General features: G+C 44.3%; 1 protein-coding gene across 2 annotated transcripts in view; it reads right to left on the bottom strand.

Moving 5' to 3' along the window:
* Nucleotides 1-4290: 4290 nt before the first annotated feature.
* PSTPIP1 (proline-serine-threonine phosphatase interacting protein 1) overlaps nucleotides 4291-14648 on the bottom strand; it is a 97970-nt gene continuing 87612 nt past the window's right edge. For both annotated transcript variants that reach the window (XM_044981185.1, XM_044981186.1), the window contains exons 12-15: nucleotides 14265-14349; nucleotides 13104-13174; nucleotides 10736-10836; nucleotides 4291-6733 (exon numbers count right to left, since the gene is read on the bottom strand). In XM_044981185.1, the coding sequence (XP_044837120.1) occupies nucleotides 6602-6733; nucleotides 10736-10836; nucleotides 13104-13174; nucleotides 14265-14349 (389 nt within the window). In that variant the 3' untranslated portion in view covers nucleotides 4291-6601. The remainder of the gene's footprint in view (nucleotides 6734-10735; nucleotides 10837-13103; nucleotides 13175-14264; nucleotides 14350-14648) is intronic.

Here is a 14648-nt window from a genome sequence, read left to right as displayed (position 1 = left end):
AGCTCAGGGCCGGCTCCAGACCCCAGCGCGCCAAGTGCGTGCTTGGGGCGGCCTTTTGCTGGCAGGGCGGCAGGCGGCTCCGGCGGACCTTCCGCAGGCGTGCCTGCGGGAGGTCCACCAGAGCCGCGGGACAGGTGGACCTGCCGCAGGCATGACTGCGGAGGGTCCCGCTGGTACCACGGCTCGGGTGGACCTCCCGCAGAGGTGCCTGCGGATGCTCCACCGGAGCCACGGAACCAGCAGAACCTCCGCAGGCACGTCTGTAGGAGGTCCCGCAAGCCGCGGGACCGGCGACCGCCAGAGCGCGCCCCGCGGTGCGCCGCCCTGCTTGGGGCGGCGGGATTGCTAGAGCCGCCCCTGTCTCAGCTAGCAGATGCTGTGTGAGCAGCTGGCTGACACCCTAGTCAACATACACCAAACTGCTGGATTTATGCACAGAACATCTTCCCTGTAAGAGAAACAAAACAAACACAATCCTACAAGTACATCATGCCCTGGAAGTGTGTGTTAATATCAGCTATTCTATCGGCTGATGCTGAGGCTCAGCTGCTCTCAAACCCCTCCCCTCTTCCTTTTGGCCTGAAGTAAGCATCACCTGATCAGCTGTTTTGTGGCATGGTGGGGGGGGGTAGGAGTGAGGACACAGCAGGTTCAGGGGAGGGGGCAGGAAGGGGTGGAGTGGGGGCAGGGCCTGTGGCGGAGCCAGGGGTTGAGCAGTGAGCACCCCTCAGCACATTGGAAAGCTGGCGCCTGTAGCTCCAGTCCCAAAGTCGGTGCCTATACAAGGAGCCACATATTAACTTCTGAAGAGCTGCATATGGCTCCGGAGCCACAGGTTGGCCACTCCTGTCCTACATAATGCAGGATTTGCCACATTTCAGTGAAAATCTGTCTTCTTTATAAGAAGAGCATGTGACTACCTGTCAGTCTGGAATAGAGAGAGTTGGCTGGCTTCCTGGGAGCAGGACAGGGTTCCAGGAACCTGGACTCCTGCAGAGCTCCATAAGCCAACTTGAAGATCCACTGGCTGCTGAGCTGAGGATCCCTAAAGAAGCATCTCTTCAGTTCCCACCTCCTTCCCTCTGGAAATGAGATGCCTGGCCTGTGGAAAGCCAGCTATCCAGAAAGCATGTGACTTGTCCTTTAATGTCTGGCAGCACCTGTGCAGTAATTGCCTCTAGCTAACTCTTGTCAGGTTGAAGGGGCCTGTGCCCTCTGCACATACACATTCCTCCCACTCTGGGGCACCCCAGCTGGGTATTGCTCAGACTCTAGTTCAGCCCTTCATTCCAGGGCTTGGAGAACTGTGTGGAGGAAGCATGCTCAGACAGCTAGTATAGGAGAAGGTGCTTCCTTTCAGCAGGGTTTTATGGGTAGAGGACCATGGCCCTCAGTAGTATCTTGTTGGGTTCCAGAAGGACTTTCAGGTAGGTGACCTTATCTGGAAGGATTCTGGACCTGCTACAAGGGGGACAGTAAAGAGGAGGGAAATATTAGTCTGAAATGCAAGAGGTGTGAGGAACTTCTGGCAATAATTAAAATGCAGTGGGTGTTGTAGTTAAAAGACAGCAAGGATATGTCTACATTGCAGTTAGACACCTGTGGCTGGCCTGTGCCAGCTGACTCGGGCTTGCGGGGCTGTTCAGTTGCGGTGTAGGCACTCGGGCTGCAGCCTGAGCTCTGGGACCTTCCCATCTCACAGGGTCCCAGAATCCTGGGTTGCAGCCAAAACCCAAACATCTACACTGCAGTTAAACAGCCCCTTAGCCCGAGCCCCATGAACCTGAGTCAGCTGGCATGGGCCATCTGTGAGTGTCTAATTTCAGTGTAGACATACGCTAAGCATGTGTCTTCACTGCAGAGTTAACTCAAGTCAGCTGCAGGAATTAACCTAGCTTGAGTGAGAGACCTTTCCTGGGAAACACTGTGAAATCTACACAGAGTGATTGTGTGGTCACATTGTAGTTATCTCACTGTAAAATCCTACTGGAGACAAGGCACAACATGTAGTTTTTACCACAAGGTAGCTGGAAACTACCTCAAAACTATATCCCTACCCATGACTGAGCTTGCCTAGCTACATCACTGTCAAAACTACTGTCCCTGGTCTCCAGTAGGATTTTACAGTGACGGAGATAGTATGCAGCAGTGATCCCATTGTAAAAACATGCTTTTGGCAAAGTGAAGACAAAGCCCAAGTTGAAGAGTATGGGGGAACCTTCAGGTTACTGCTGCCTGTTAACTTGTATGAAAACTACACCTGGCATTGTTTTCACTAGGATTTTACCATGTGATAGTTACCTTAAATGAAGAATATACCTTGTCTTTGTAGTAAAGACAACACTTTTATGGCTAGCTTGGAAGTGCTCAGAGGAGAGACTCAACAGGCTGTCAGGGGAAGTGCCCTAAATAGGGCTATTTGCCAAAACTTAAATTCAGAACCAAAAATCAACTAAATCCAGGAGCTACAATTGGGCTCCTGTGTATGGTGGTGTCCTGTGTCCTGGTATTTCCTGTCCCTTTGGGACACTGTCAGCTGGATGGATTGGAGATGCCTGCAGGTTTCTTAGGGCCTGGTCAGGATATCTATGGTTAATAGTTACAGGTGTGAGAATGCCCAGCCAGAAAATGAATAATAGTCTATTGTGCAAACAGAACCCCACCCTCCGGAGCACAGTCTAACTCAGCTCAGTACATTTATTGTGTACCTGCCCTTTAATTATACTACAGGCTGCGGTGGTGCTACTGGCAGTTTCTCACTTGTGAAGCTGTGGACAAAAACATGAGTGTTGGGTATTTCTAAGCCTGCATCTCTGAGAACAGATTCATGCATGTGAAAGGAGAACTCCACTCAATCCCAGCCACGCAGCTTACACGATGAAATGTGCTGCTTGCTGCAAGTGTCCCATGAAACAAAAGTTTGCTCTGAAACTGTACAGCTTTGTCAATAGTTGTCATTTTGGCATTTCCAGTTGGTGGGAGCTGGCTTACTAAACCGTGATGCTGTCCAGGTGAAACCAGAAGTTTAACAGTCCAGAACAGTGAAACAAGATGCTTTAAAGTTTAACAATCGGAGAAAAGGTGATGATTAACAAAGATGGCCAGTTTACCTGCAGGAATTTTTGCAGGGACAATCCCCTTTTGAAATTTTCCCATCAGGGAAATAAAGTTTTCTTTTCTTTTAGGAAAACAGTTGTGTGAAAAGATCCTTTTCTCCCACATTTTAACTTTACTTCCCCCCACCCACCACTTTTTCCAGGGGGGAGGGGGATTAAATTGGCAGAAAATAGGATTTTCTCCACTTTCTTACTTATTGACTTTCCCAACTGAAAAAGTCAGTGTTTCTTTGTGCCTAAATGAAAGTGTTTTTATATACACTGTTGATTTCTTTTTATTATTATTCTTTTTTCCCTTTTATTTTTGTCAAGGAAGGGGTGTTTTTGAGGGGAGGAGACATCTTTTTGTTTTTGAGCTCCTCTTTTGGGACAAACTTCTTTTCTGAAAAGCTTTTAAACTGGTCAAAACATTAAATGTGACTTTTACTGAGGCCCATTCCTTTCTCTTCCCTGAAAATAGGGTAATATGCAGGCTTACAACCAAATGTGAAACATCCCTTTTGCTGTATGTTTGGTTTGCTGTGAAAGCTCTGCACAGCTCTAGTGAGACTTTGTCTCCAGCCCAATGCAGCACCTGGAATTTAACCTTTTGGCCACTCTCCAGATGTGGGTGACTCTTAGAAACTGCATGTGCTCTGGGGGCTGGGATATTTTGACTGGTTTCTCCGTGTTCTATTTCTGACACATGCTACCAAGGTTGATGGGGTGAACTGCATAGTTACAAATATTTTTGTAAGCAATTATCAGCCAAGCCCTTCACTCTAAAGAAGGGAAGCTAAATCATGAGACCATTGCAATTGCCTTTCCACCTACAGAGCTATCCCAAATTAGCACCCAGTGCCCAGATACTGTAGTGATGGGTAGATTATAACTACCTACATTATAGACTGAAGGGGTTATGTCACTTAATCAAGGAATGACTGGTGGGGATTGCAAAGTATAAAATGCTTTTATGGGATGGCAAGAAGAGCCTGAGAATAGCAGTCCTCACAAAACTGGTGGTGACCTCATGATCAGAGATGCAGGTAATACCTTACCCACAGCAAGAGATTCTGCAGACAATGTGGTAACCAGGAGGCGTGCTCCAATGCTTGGTGAAACCCTCTGAGCCCTAAGAAGAATGTGGTCTTAACTGAATACCTGTGTTACTTATTTATGGATCAGACAAGATCTTGAGGGAAACTTTTTTTTTATTGAAATCATCTACAAAATGTCTGCCTGCATCAATTGTGGCTGAAAGACTTGCTATTAAAGGAGACAAGTATCTAAAATCACTCATACTTTAGGTTTCATTTCAAGATGGTTACCACACAATTGTTTGACTAGCCACATTGCAGGTGACAACTGGCATACAGTACAGGTCCTAGTTGTGGCCTATTGCTCTCCATGATTCTTGAGTTATAAAATTCAGATCTGGCCACACAAGGCTGTCCCTGGCATCGGCAAGTTGTAAGGAGCACTTTATTGTTACCATTTATACTGTGGTAGCGCTTAGAAGCCCTGATCAGGGACAAGCAGAACAAAGAGAATCCCTGCCCCACAGAGAAGTTGTCATAGTCACTCATGCTCTGCCTTTGCACAGCCAGCCCTGGGAAACAGCCCATCACTGCATCTCTTTGGTTTCTATGTTAAAATGAAACTGTAAGCGCCTATTCAAGGCACTTCTAGACATACGGTGTACCAGGTCTAGGAGCAGGGGGGCCAAATTGTAGGGAAGCCGCCTTCGGAAGGGGAAGTGCAAGGGGTGACAAGTGAGGGGGGATGTGTGTGCAAGAGAGGATCCCCAAAAGGGCTGCACTACTTGGTTTTTCAGCACAGAACTGAATAAAATCTGCTATGGGTTTCTATGGACTGACTCTAGTTCATTAACATGCTACAATCCTGTTGACTAAAATGCTGGAACAGTCCTTATAGATTTCTCTCTGGCTTTAAAATCCTCACTCCACACCCACAATGCCTCCTCACTTAAAAGATTTACCTGTTAGCGGTGATTATTTGTGCTTTAAATTGACTTTTTGATTAGATTTTAAAATCTGAAATTTTGGCAGTTAATTCATTCTGTCCCTAGGAAGCAGTTCCCCCCCCCCCCCCCAAGCAAATCCTTGAAGGTTTGTATTGCATCACTAAATACTGAAGGAGAATCTTATGGTCTCTATTAGGTAAATACTGTGGATTTTGGAAGTATTTCTAAATACTAGTCACCTTCTCCACCGCATTCCTATTCTATGGTGTACAAAATAGCCAGCTTTGCTTATGAGAACTTTCATAAAGTGTGAGTGCAATTTGAGGCAGGGAAAAGGAACCAGGACAGACCCATGACAATGATCTCAGAGATGCAGAGGCTGCAGGAGGGCTATTGGGATAATTGGGAAATCATAGGGGAGGGGCATCTGAAAGGGGTCAGGAGAAGATCATGTAGGCTGGGAGATGGGAGGGTGGAGATTAAATCAGGTAACATATAGGCCAATTATATGTAAGGGTTACCAAGAGATTGAGCTCATCAGGGAGCTGCCACAAACAGGTCAGTCTGGGTAATACAGCTCTAGTGAAAGCCTTTACTTAGCTTATTTTTAAACATAACAAATCATATTAAGGTTATGACACAAGCCATTTAAAAAAAGGCAACTTCCAACAAGGATCAGGATCAGGGTCTATCCTGATCTCTTTGCCTTTGGATTCCACACAAGGATGGAGCAATAGAGGACTTGGGGTTTTATAACAGGAGGAGTTGGTGGTGGGGTGGAAGGGCTTACGTTTTCTTCATTAGCTCAGTGCACGTCACAATCCTTTTAATGTTCTTTAAAGCAGCGTTTCGTCTTTATGATTTGTCCTAGTTGCTCTGATGATAAAATAGGTGGGGAATCCTTACCCATTTCTCCCATTCGTGCATTTGGGGGTGGGGAGAGGGACTGCATGAACTTCTGTCTCGTGTCGTATAGCTTAGACCCTGTTATGTCTTCATCCTGAGCACAGCATACCCACAACACCATCCCCGTATTCCACACCTCTGTCAAAGATGCCTATGCTACTTATGCAGATAAAGAAAGAGATAATTAATTGGTAGAGAATATGACTGTTAGCACAAGAGTGTCTCCAAGCCTGTCAGGAGGTGATACAGACTTACTGAGGGACATTTCTTATTTTCCATTTTTGTAAGCAATTTTTTTTTTGTGCAGAGAAATTTGTTTTGTTTTTTCCATACTTGTCGTAACTTTGAGGTGCTGAGGGAATGTGTTCAATGCAATGTTGATGGAACAGTCAAAGGGATAAAAGCCTTTGTAAGAGGGGAACACCTGTAGTGTCTCTGGGAAGACTCCAGTGTGGGGAGGGAGGCCTGAAGAAAAAGGCATGGACAATTTGTTAGCCCCAAGTGATAATCTTAGAAGACAATGATATGGGCTCCTCTTGGTGAACACTGGCTGACCATGTGTGCCATTTTAGAGAATAAGGTATTTTTAAGGTCTTAAAGCAGATGCATCTTTTCGTCAAAGCTTTTCGAGGTAAGACCCTGGTACAAATCCTTGTTGACCATTCCTTTCTGCTGTCCACCAGCCATCCTCGCCTTCTGCAATGATTGTTATGATGTCTCCTGCACTGATGTCCAGTTCATCGGTGTTCTGAAAGGAGAGACCCAAAAGAGGGAGTGGAAATCTGGTTAGCCTCAGTACTCGGACTCTTCTGCATGATGTGTGGAGGATTTTCCTAGCTCCCATGGTCCTAAAGCATATCCTTGCGCATCACACTGTGATAATGAATCTGAAATATCAGACTCACTCAGTGCATGGCTCCATTTTTACTGAGCTTGTCATATTGGGGCTATCAACTTTCTTCCCATCTCCTGAAGATCTCCGGAGTGGAACAGAAATGAACCCATCCTGCATTCACTCCCTGTGCAGATTAGATCTTGTATCATAGGAACATTCTCTGCCAGAAGAGATTAAAGCCAGGTCTACACTATAAACTTACAAGGGTATAATTATGCCACTCAGGGGTGTGAAAAATCCACACCCCTGAGCAATATAGTTATACCGACCTAACCCTCGGTGTAGCAAGCACTATGTTGACGTGAGAGCTTCTCTGACTGACGTAGCTAATGCCTCTTGCAGAGGTGGATTAACTATGCTGATGGGCAGTGCTTAATTTGTAATGAAAGAGGTGCCAGGGTTCAAGCAATTTTTTACATTCATAACTGATGCAGAAAGGTGCCAGGGCGATGAACCTAGAGGTGCTGGGGCTATGAACGGCCAAGCCTAGAGGTGCTGGGCTCAGCCCTGGCACAAATTAAGCACTACTGCCGGGAGAAGCTCTCCCATCAGCACAGCAGCATCTTCACTAAAGCACTACAGTGTTACAGCTGCATGGGGGCAGCTTTTGAAGTGTAGACCTGCCCTAAATGCAACTCCCTCCTGAACCAGCCAGTCATGCTCCTTCATTAGAGCAATACAAGGCTACATGCTCAAGGGAGATTAAAATGATGCCTCCAATAATCTCAGTCTGGGAGAGATGTCTCATCAGGACAACTGATCTCTGGTTACCTGCATGGTAGAACGGATCCCTGTTGCTGAGCAATTGTGGTCAACAGTAGTTTAATGATTTATTCGTGAAACATGCTATTCTCCTCCCCTCCCCCCCCCCGCCCCGGAAATAGCCAGACTGACTTGCAGTGATTCCCATTAGGTGATGCTGTGCTGTTTTCTGTGGGATGGGGCATCAGTTCACTGTCCAAAGAGCAATGAAATCAAAACAGTGATTGCACAAGCACCGAAATTTTTGCATTCAACAGATCAGATCAATCCAATTGGAATAGAATGTTCACGTGTGTGGAAGTCTACCCTCAGGTTAGGAATAGTCCATCTTCATGAAAGGAATTCAACAATTCCCCTCACGGCAAAATGCCATGAATGCTGAGGTGTACATTACAATGACCCTGAACAGGCTCTGAAGCAAGTATTTCTCCAAACAGTGAAAGGGAGTAGAAAAAATACTTGAACACCCTGAACTACATAGGAAATTCTCTTCTGCTGCACTGGCATAACCCAACTTTTGTTTGGCTTCAGTTAGAACAGGGGTAGTCAATTTTTATTTTTCCCCCTCAAGGTCCAAATGTCTTGGTCAAGGAATAGTCAAGGTCCAGACTCCAGATGATGATGATGATGAGTCTGTTCCAAAGCAGCTGGTGGTCTGGATTTGGCCCACGGGCTGCCTATTGACTACCCGGAGTTAGAAGCTGACTCATGTTGACCTCTTACGAAGAGTCTCCTAAGTGACATGTTTTCAATGTGGGTCTCATAACACAAGAACAAGGGCACTTTCTATGGAGCCAAAAGGTGGCCAATTCAAAACTAATAAAAGGAAATCTTTTTCCAAACAACATATAATTTGACTGTGGAACTCTCTTTGCCAGAGGATGTTGTTGAAGCCAAGAATGAGCAAAATTCAAAGAGAGATTGGCTATTTGTATGGATAGCGAAAGTATCCTTAGTTCATGCTAAGGAAAAGAATATTGGAAGGGAGGTAAAACACCAGGGTACAAACCAATCTCTTACTATTGGGGATTAGGATGAGATCGGGGGGGGTGGGCAGATTATCCCACATCTGCTTTCTGTGGGGCTTGTTGCAACGTATGGTGCAAGATCAGGCCATTGTCAGAGACAGGATAGTAGACTAGATGGACCAGGCCAGTAAGATGACTCCTATACTTCTATGTTTCCTGTGTAGGAGCATTAAGGGCAATCATAAGGCTAAAGGCTCTTGGGCTGCTTTGGCATTCTAATTTATAAATAGCATCCCCACTTTACCTCCTTTGAAAAGCAGTCTAAAATCTATGGCTGAAAAGGTGTGTGGTGTTAGTAAACTCTTGCTTTAGCAAATCAGCTTGTCTCTGTTGTGACTTTATTCATGATGTCTAACGGAATTAGGTCTGAAGTCAGGAACATTACAGTACCCTAGTTGAGGATGCAGGTTGCTCATCAGCAGTGTCTTCAGATTCAGTGAGCATGTCAACCCAAGCTCCTTGCCATTTGCCCAAGGGGCCTGTGCTGGGATTGGCACTTGGAAGGAGCAATCAACAGGGCACGGTGTATTTCCATGGGGAAAAATGTGAGGGAGGGCTGTGCTGTCTGACGCTGTCAGAATGTCTCTGTGTATGTGTTGTATCAGTAGCGCTTTCATTAAATTTATTTTTCCTCCTCCTGCATCTGTTTAGTGGAGCTGGAACAATACAAGCTCATAGTATTTCCACCATGCAGTAACTGAGGTAGCATGACAAAGCCAGATCTTGTGGTGGTGGTTCAGCTCCATTTAAAAAGTGCCTTGGGGGTTATTTTAAGTGGAAAATGGATACAAATATTTATATTGCAAATCCCCCACAAAACCATAACTAAACTGAGGCAAAGGCAGAAGACAGGCTGGGAGTCTGTATCTGGCAATAGTTATGAACAGGAAATCAGTATGACTTGTTCTAAAATCCTTTTGTGCAGTGGAGATTGTGTTTGGAAGTCTGCCCCTGCTATGGAACACAGACAACACATCAATCTGGTCTTGGGGTAGGATTCTCCAGATGAGGATGGGGTCAAATGGAGAACAGCTTTTAGATAATATTTGACAGACTCTCACTCCTGTTTCCAGGCTGAATAAAAGCCAAGGAGGATTTTATAACATGAGCTGCAACCATATTCCCTTGGGCTGTAATCTAAAATATTTCACAAGTGAAGTAGTCAGAATGAGTCATTACTTGGATGGGAGATCACAAAGAAAACCCAGGTGCTGTACGAAGTGGAGGTGCCATTCCCTGCTGACCTACTCTAGATTCAGTGTCTCAGTATGGTGTCTGAGGGCGCTGTGCTATGTGGGGTGCTGTTTTCCAATGAGCTGTAAAACAGGATCCTGACCATTTTGTCAATAAAGATCCTATTGTCCTCTTGAGCAAAAACAGTAAGAGGGAGACTAGTTTTGCTATACTGCCAAGATTCCAGTTGGTGTACATGCATTCTTCTACCCTAAACTCCCTCTGCATTTGTAACCAGATACAGTATTCATCATTTCCTGCCCTAAATTTCTATCCAAATGTTCTGGATTCCAATCCTACATCAAGATCCACTAGTGTGTACCTCTGTAGAGCCCCATTGATTCATGGGAGTAGGGGGTTGCACTAGCAAATCCTGATGCTGGATCAGGACCTTAACTAATTTCTCTTACATTTTTATTGGGACTATTTTTATACATCTTCCTGTAAAGCCAGGTGGTTTAGTTACCATCAGTCAAAATGTACAAAGCTTCTGTGTTGAATGAGTCTCTCTTATCCCTAAAGAGACAAGGGTTGGGATGGTTTGGCACCGTTATTGATGAAACACAAATTGTACAGCAAATTGAAATACACTTATCTTGGGAGCAGTATGGTCTAGTGGCCAGAGCAGGGACCTGGAAGTCACAACTCCTGGCTGCCAAAGACTTGCTAGGTGACCTTGGCTAAGTAACTCTCTGTTCATCCGTTTCCCTATCTATAAAATGAGAATAATGCATAACCCCTAGGGGTGTTGAGAATTAATGGGCTCTTTGAGTCAAAGGTACTATTTTAAGCCTAGTTCATTACAACACTCATTCTTTAATCCTTTGACTACCTGGGCTGTATAGTCGTAGAGCACTCTGTAGTCCTGTGATGGTGTGGTTGCTGCTTGTTCACCCACATTAATAGCGGCGTAGACTCCATCCACTTTCTCATCTAGAAAAACAGTGAAAGAGTTCAGCTGCTTATAAATGCAAGGAATCATTTGCAAGAGTTCACAAATACAAAGGTGTCTACTCTTCTCTCTGTGCACTAGAATGTGTGTGCCTAGAGAAACGGCTATGGACTCCAGGTAAAGCTATGCACAACTGCCACTGTCTAGATGCACAAACAGCTGTGAGCAGATCGGGGAGGCATTAAATGTGACAGATGCTGTTCATATGCTACTGTATAGACATGTGGGACCCAATCCTGGGCGGCACTGAATGTGTTCAACTCTCATTCAAGTTGTATTTACAGGGACGCTATTGAATTCTATAGAAATAGTCTGAGCCGAAGTGCCATCCATGAAAGGAGCCTAAGTCTCATTGAAAGTCAGTGGGACTTAGACTCCTAAATGCCTATTTCATTCTCAAAAATGAGACTGAGGCGCCTAAATCAGTGAGACATTGCAACTCTGAGCAGAGCAACATCTACGTACCTTTAAAAACCCGGCCCTTGCTGATCTAGCCTGCATGAATGACACTGAAAATTCTCACTGTTCGGGGACTCAAGGGATTTAGGAGAGACTGTATTTCATTTCTGGGTGGCTGAGTGGACAGGCAGACGTAGTGAAGGAAACTGGTTCCAGCAGCATTTTTTTTTTTCATTAGGGGACAATCACAGTTTAAATCACCTTAGCTGGTTTTAAATCGAGCCGATAAAAATGTCACAAACCATTATTTCCTGTGCTGTCAAAATATTATGCTTTGCCATCTGAGTGACACAAGTGACATGTGCAGGGCCATCTTTAGGCATACTATATATGTGGCTGTGTAGGGCATCTGAAAATTTGGGGCACCCCTGGGTCTTAGTGTCCACCCTTCTACCTCTTCCTATCCCTGTTCTGACCCTTCCTGCAGGCTCCCACCACAGCTATCTGCAGCAGCCTGGTGAGTCTTCCTCCAGAGGGGATCTAGTACTTGAAGGCATTTTCACTTTTCAGCCTGCCAGACCTATTAGCACAACACTGAAACTTATGTTATATTTGAGCTTATGCTCAAATAAATTCGTTAGTCTCTAAGGTGCCACAAGTACTCCTGTTCTGTTCTTTTTGCGGATACAGACTAAATCAGCTGCTACTCTGAACACTGAAACTGTTAAAGAGCCATTCAAGTGGTAATGAAGTCATTTAACAGGCATTTGCCAACCCCCAGATATATACTGTCAGTTTCTGAATTTACTGACAAACAGGCTTTGGCTACACTTACACTTCAAAGCGCTGCCACGGCTTTGAAGCGCTAAGTGTAGTCAAAGCACCAGCGCTGGGAGAAAGCTCTCCCAGCGCTGTCCGTACTCCACCTCCCTGTGGGGAATAACGGACAGCGCTGGGAGCCGCGCTCCCAGCGCTGGGAGCCGCGCTCCCAGCGCTGGGGCTTTGACTACACTGGCGCTTTGCAGCGCCGCAATTTGCAGCGCTGGAGAGGGTGTGTTTTCACACCCTGCTGCAGCGCTGCAAATTTGTAAGTGTAGCCAAGCCCACAGTTGTGCATTACTGTAATAGTTACTCAGAACATGTTAGTCTACAGGACCTTAGTTTAAAATTTGCTTTAAAAATATTTCATTAGTGTGTTGCTGAAGAGCATAAAATTACATCTCTTAAATTGTGCATCTAAAAGTCTATGCAAGAATCTAAGTATTCATCTTTTTTTTTTTTTAAAGCCTTAAATGCTTGGATCTTCAGACATAGTTTTTGAAATAAATCCTTCAAAAGACCACCCTTATCTAAAATACACATGCAAGTCTGAGCTGCCGTCGGGCATAGGGGCACCAGTTTAATAATACTGCATAGGGCCCCATAAATCCTAAGGACGGCCCTGGACATGGGATTGGTAAGGCAACATAACATTTGAAGCAGTACGGATGCCTGTGTTCGCAGGGACACCAAGCTGGGCCACAGGAAGGCTTGAGAAGGATTCCCCATACTCTACTTAAGTTGAGGAAAAAATTGTGTTCCTAGACCTTGAGGTCTCAGTCAGAATTTAAACTTCACACATAAAGAGGATGATTTAAGAATAGTACAGCTGATATTAGTCTCCATGGTGGGGGAAGCTGCTTGCTACATGTTTGTGCTGTACTGATGTCTAGATTATAGTCTCATGCTAGCTCATAGGATAGATAACCCATTAATGTCTTATCACATAGTTTATTCTCCATGCAACAAGCATGTAAATGATTGATTCATAGGACCAGATACAGGTTTTGATTTACATGGTAAAACATACCTATAGGAGGGGCTGTGGGAATGATGGTTTCACTGGAGTTTCTGCTATTTCCATGTAACAATCCGGAGAATCTGTGGAACCAAAAGAAGCCAGTGATAGAATGTACAGAATATGTTGTATATTCCTCAAACTTCCAGAGCGCTAGTCCACTGCCATGTAATCTTCCTCATTCCTCCCATTTATCACCAACACTTCTGGCCAAATGTTTCCTCTTTGGAAACTTTTTTTTTAATTTTGTTTTGCACTAGAGCAACAGACACACTTATTTTCATTTTAAACAAACCCTGGTAAACTAGCAAATCTTTTGAAGTTTTCCAATCACTAAACTGTACACAAAATAATAAAATATATTTTTATATTATACATTTATTATTTTGTGATAGTTTTATCTTATGGACAATTCAAGACACATGAAGCAAAGCTAAAACCATCCCATCGTGACATGATGGATCTGTTGACTGGTCAATTGCAAGGGGTGGCATCCTTTTCTTTTCTCCTCATGATAATGCAGTTGAACATAGAAAAAAATGCTGGCTTTTGGAATGTTGTAGACTATAATACACTTGTCTAAAAACTGTCAGTTTTAAAATTATAGCAAACTATTTATATTTTTCTCCCTGGATGTTTCCCCAACCAGCATAAACTGTACTAGTATAAACCATCTTCTGCTGATATAATTGGGTCCACATTAGGGCTTTCATCAGTATAAATGTTCCTGTATAAATCTCATCCTTAACCAACAAGGCTGTACCACTGAAACTTTTCAGCGCAGACCAGGCTTAAAGCTATTTGCTAATCTGTGGCATGGTAGTGCACTATGGTTTAGCGCAGAAGGTATTGCTGGAAAAGACAACTCTGTCCTATCACAAAGCAAAATTAAGTGTGCCCCAATTACTTGCTGGCTGATCAGTTTCTTTTAAAGTTCTTTCTTCCCCTCTCTCCCTTCCCGCCAGCAACAATGTGAATAGCTAATCTTGCTTCACTTTAAATTCTGCTAAATTAATTGGTATATGTATATGATATGCATGCATATCACATCTGCCTTTCACCATGTTTATGGAAGCAATTACTTTCAAGATTCGGATTTGTCACTTGCATGTATGTAACCATATATTGCTTTCTACACAGAAAAGCATTTCTACAAGGAACCAATATACTCACCTTTTCATCATCCCACAAGACTGGACTGGGCTGTTGCTACATCTAGGAGATTCTCTGGCATAATAATTCTCATATCCTATTGGAACTACAATGGGATAATTGTTTAAAAACAAGTGTGTAAACAGGCAGATATCCATTTTTTCTCCTCTGCCAGCAATGCAACTGATTTGTTTCCATAGCACGGTGGTTAATCTTCTAGAGCAGGAGTAGCCAATGGAATTCGGCAGTGTAACCACGCTCCTCTTTAATACATAGATGCAGCCCATGCAGACCTGTGAGCTCATCTACACTAGGAAAACTACTGATGACACATGTCAGTAATGGGTACTACTGAGCTGATGCTTAATACAGTTCTGCTGCAAGTATAGACACATCCACGCTACA

The sequence above is a fragment of the Mauremys mutica genome, chromosome 11 (genome assembly GCF_020497125.1).
Source record: "Mauremys mutica isolate MM-2020 ecotype Southern chromosome 11, ASM2049712v1, whole genome shotgun sequence".
NCBI classification, from domain to species: Eukaryota; Metazoa; Chordata; order Testudines; family Geoemydidae; genus Mauremys; species Mauremys mutica.
The sequence above is the reverse complement of the archived record's forward strand: the minus strand, read 5'-3'. Positions and strand labels throughout refer to the sequence as shown.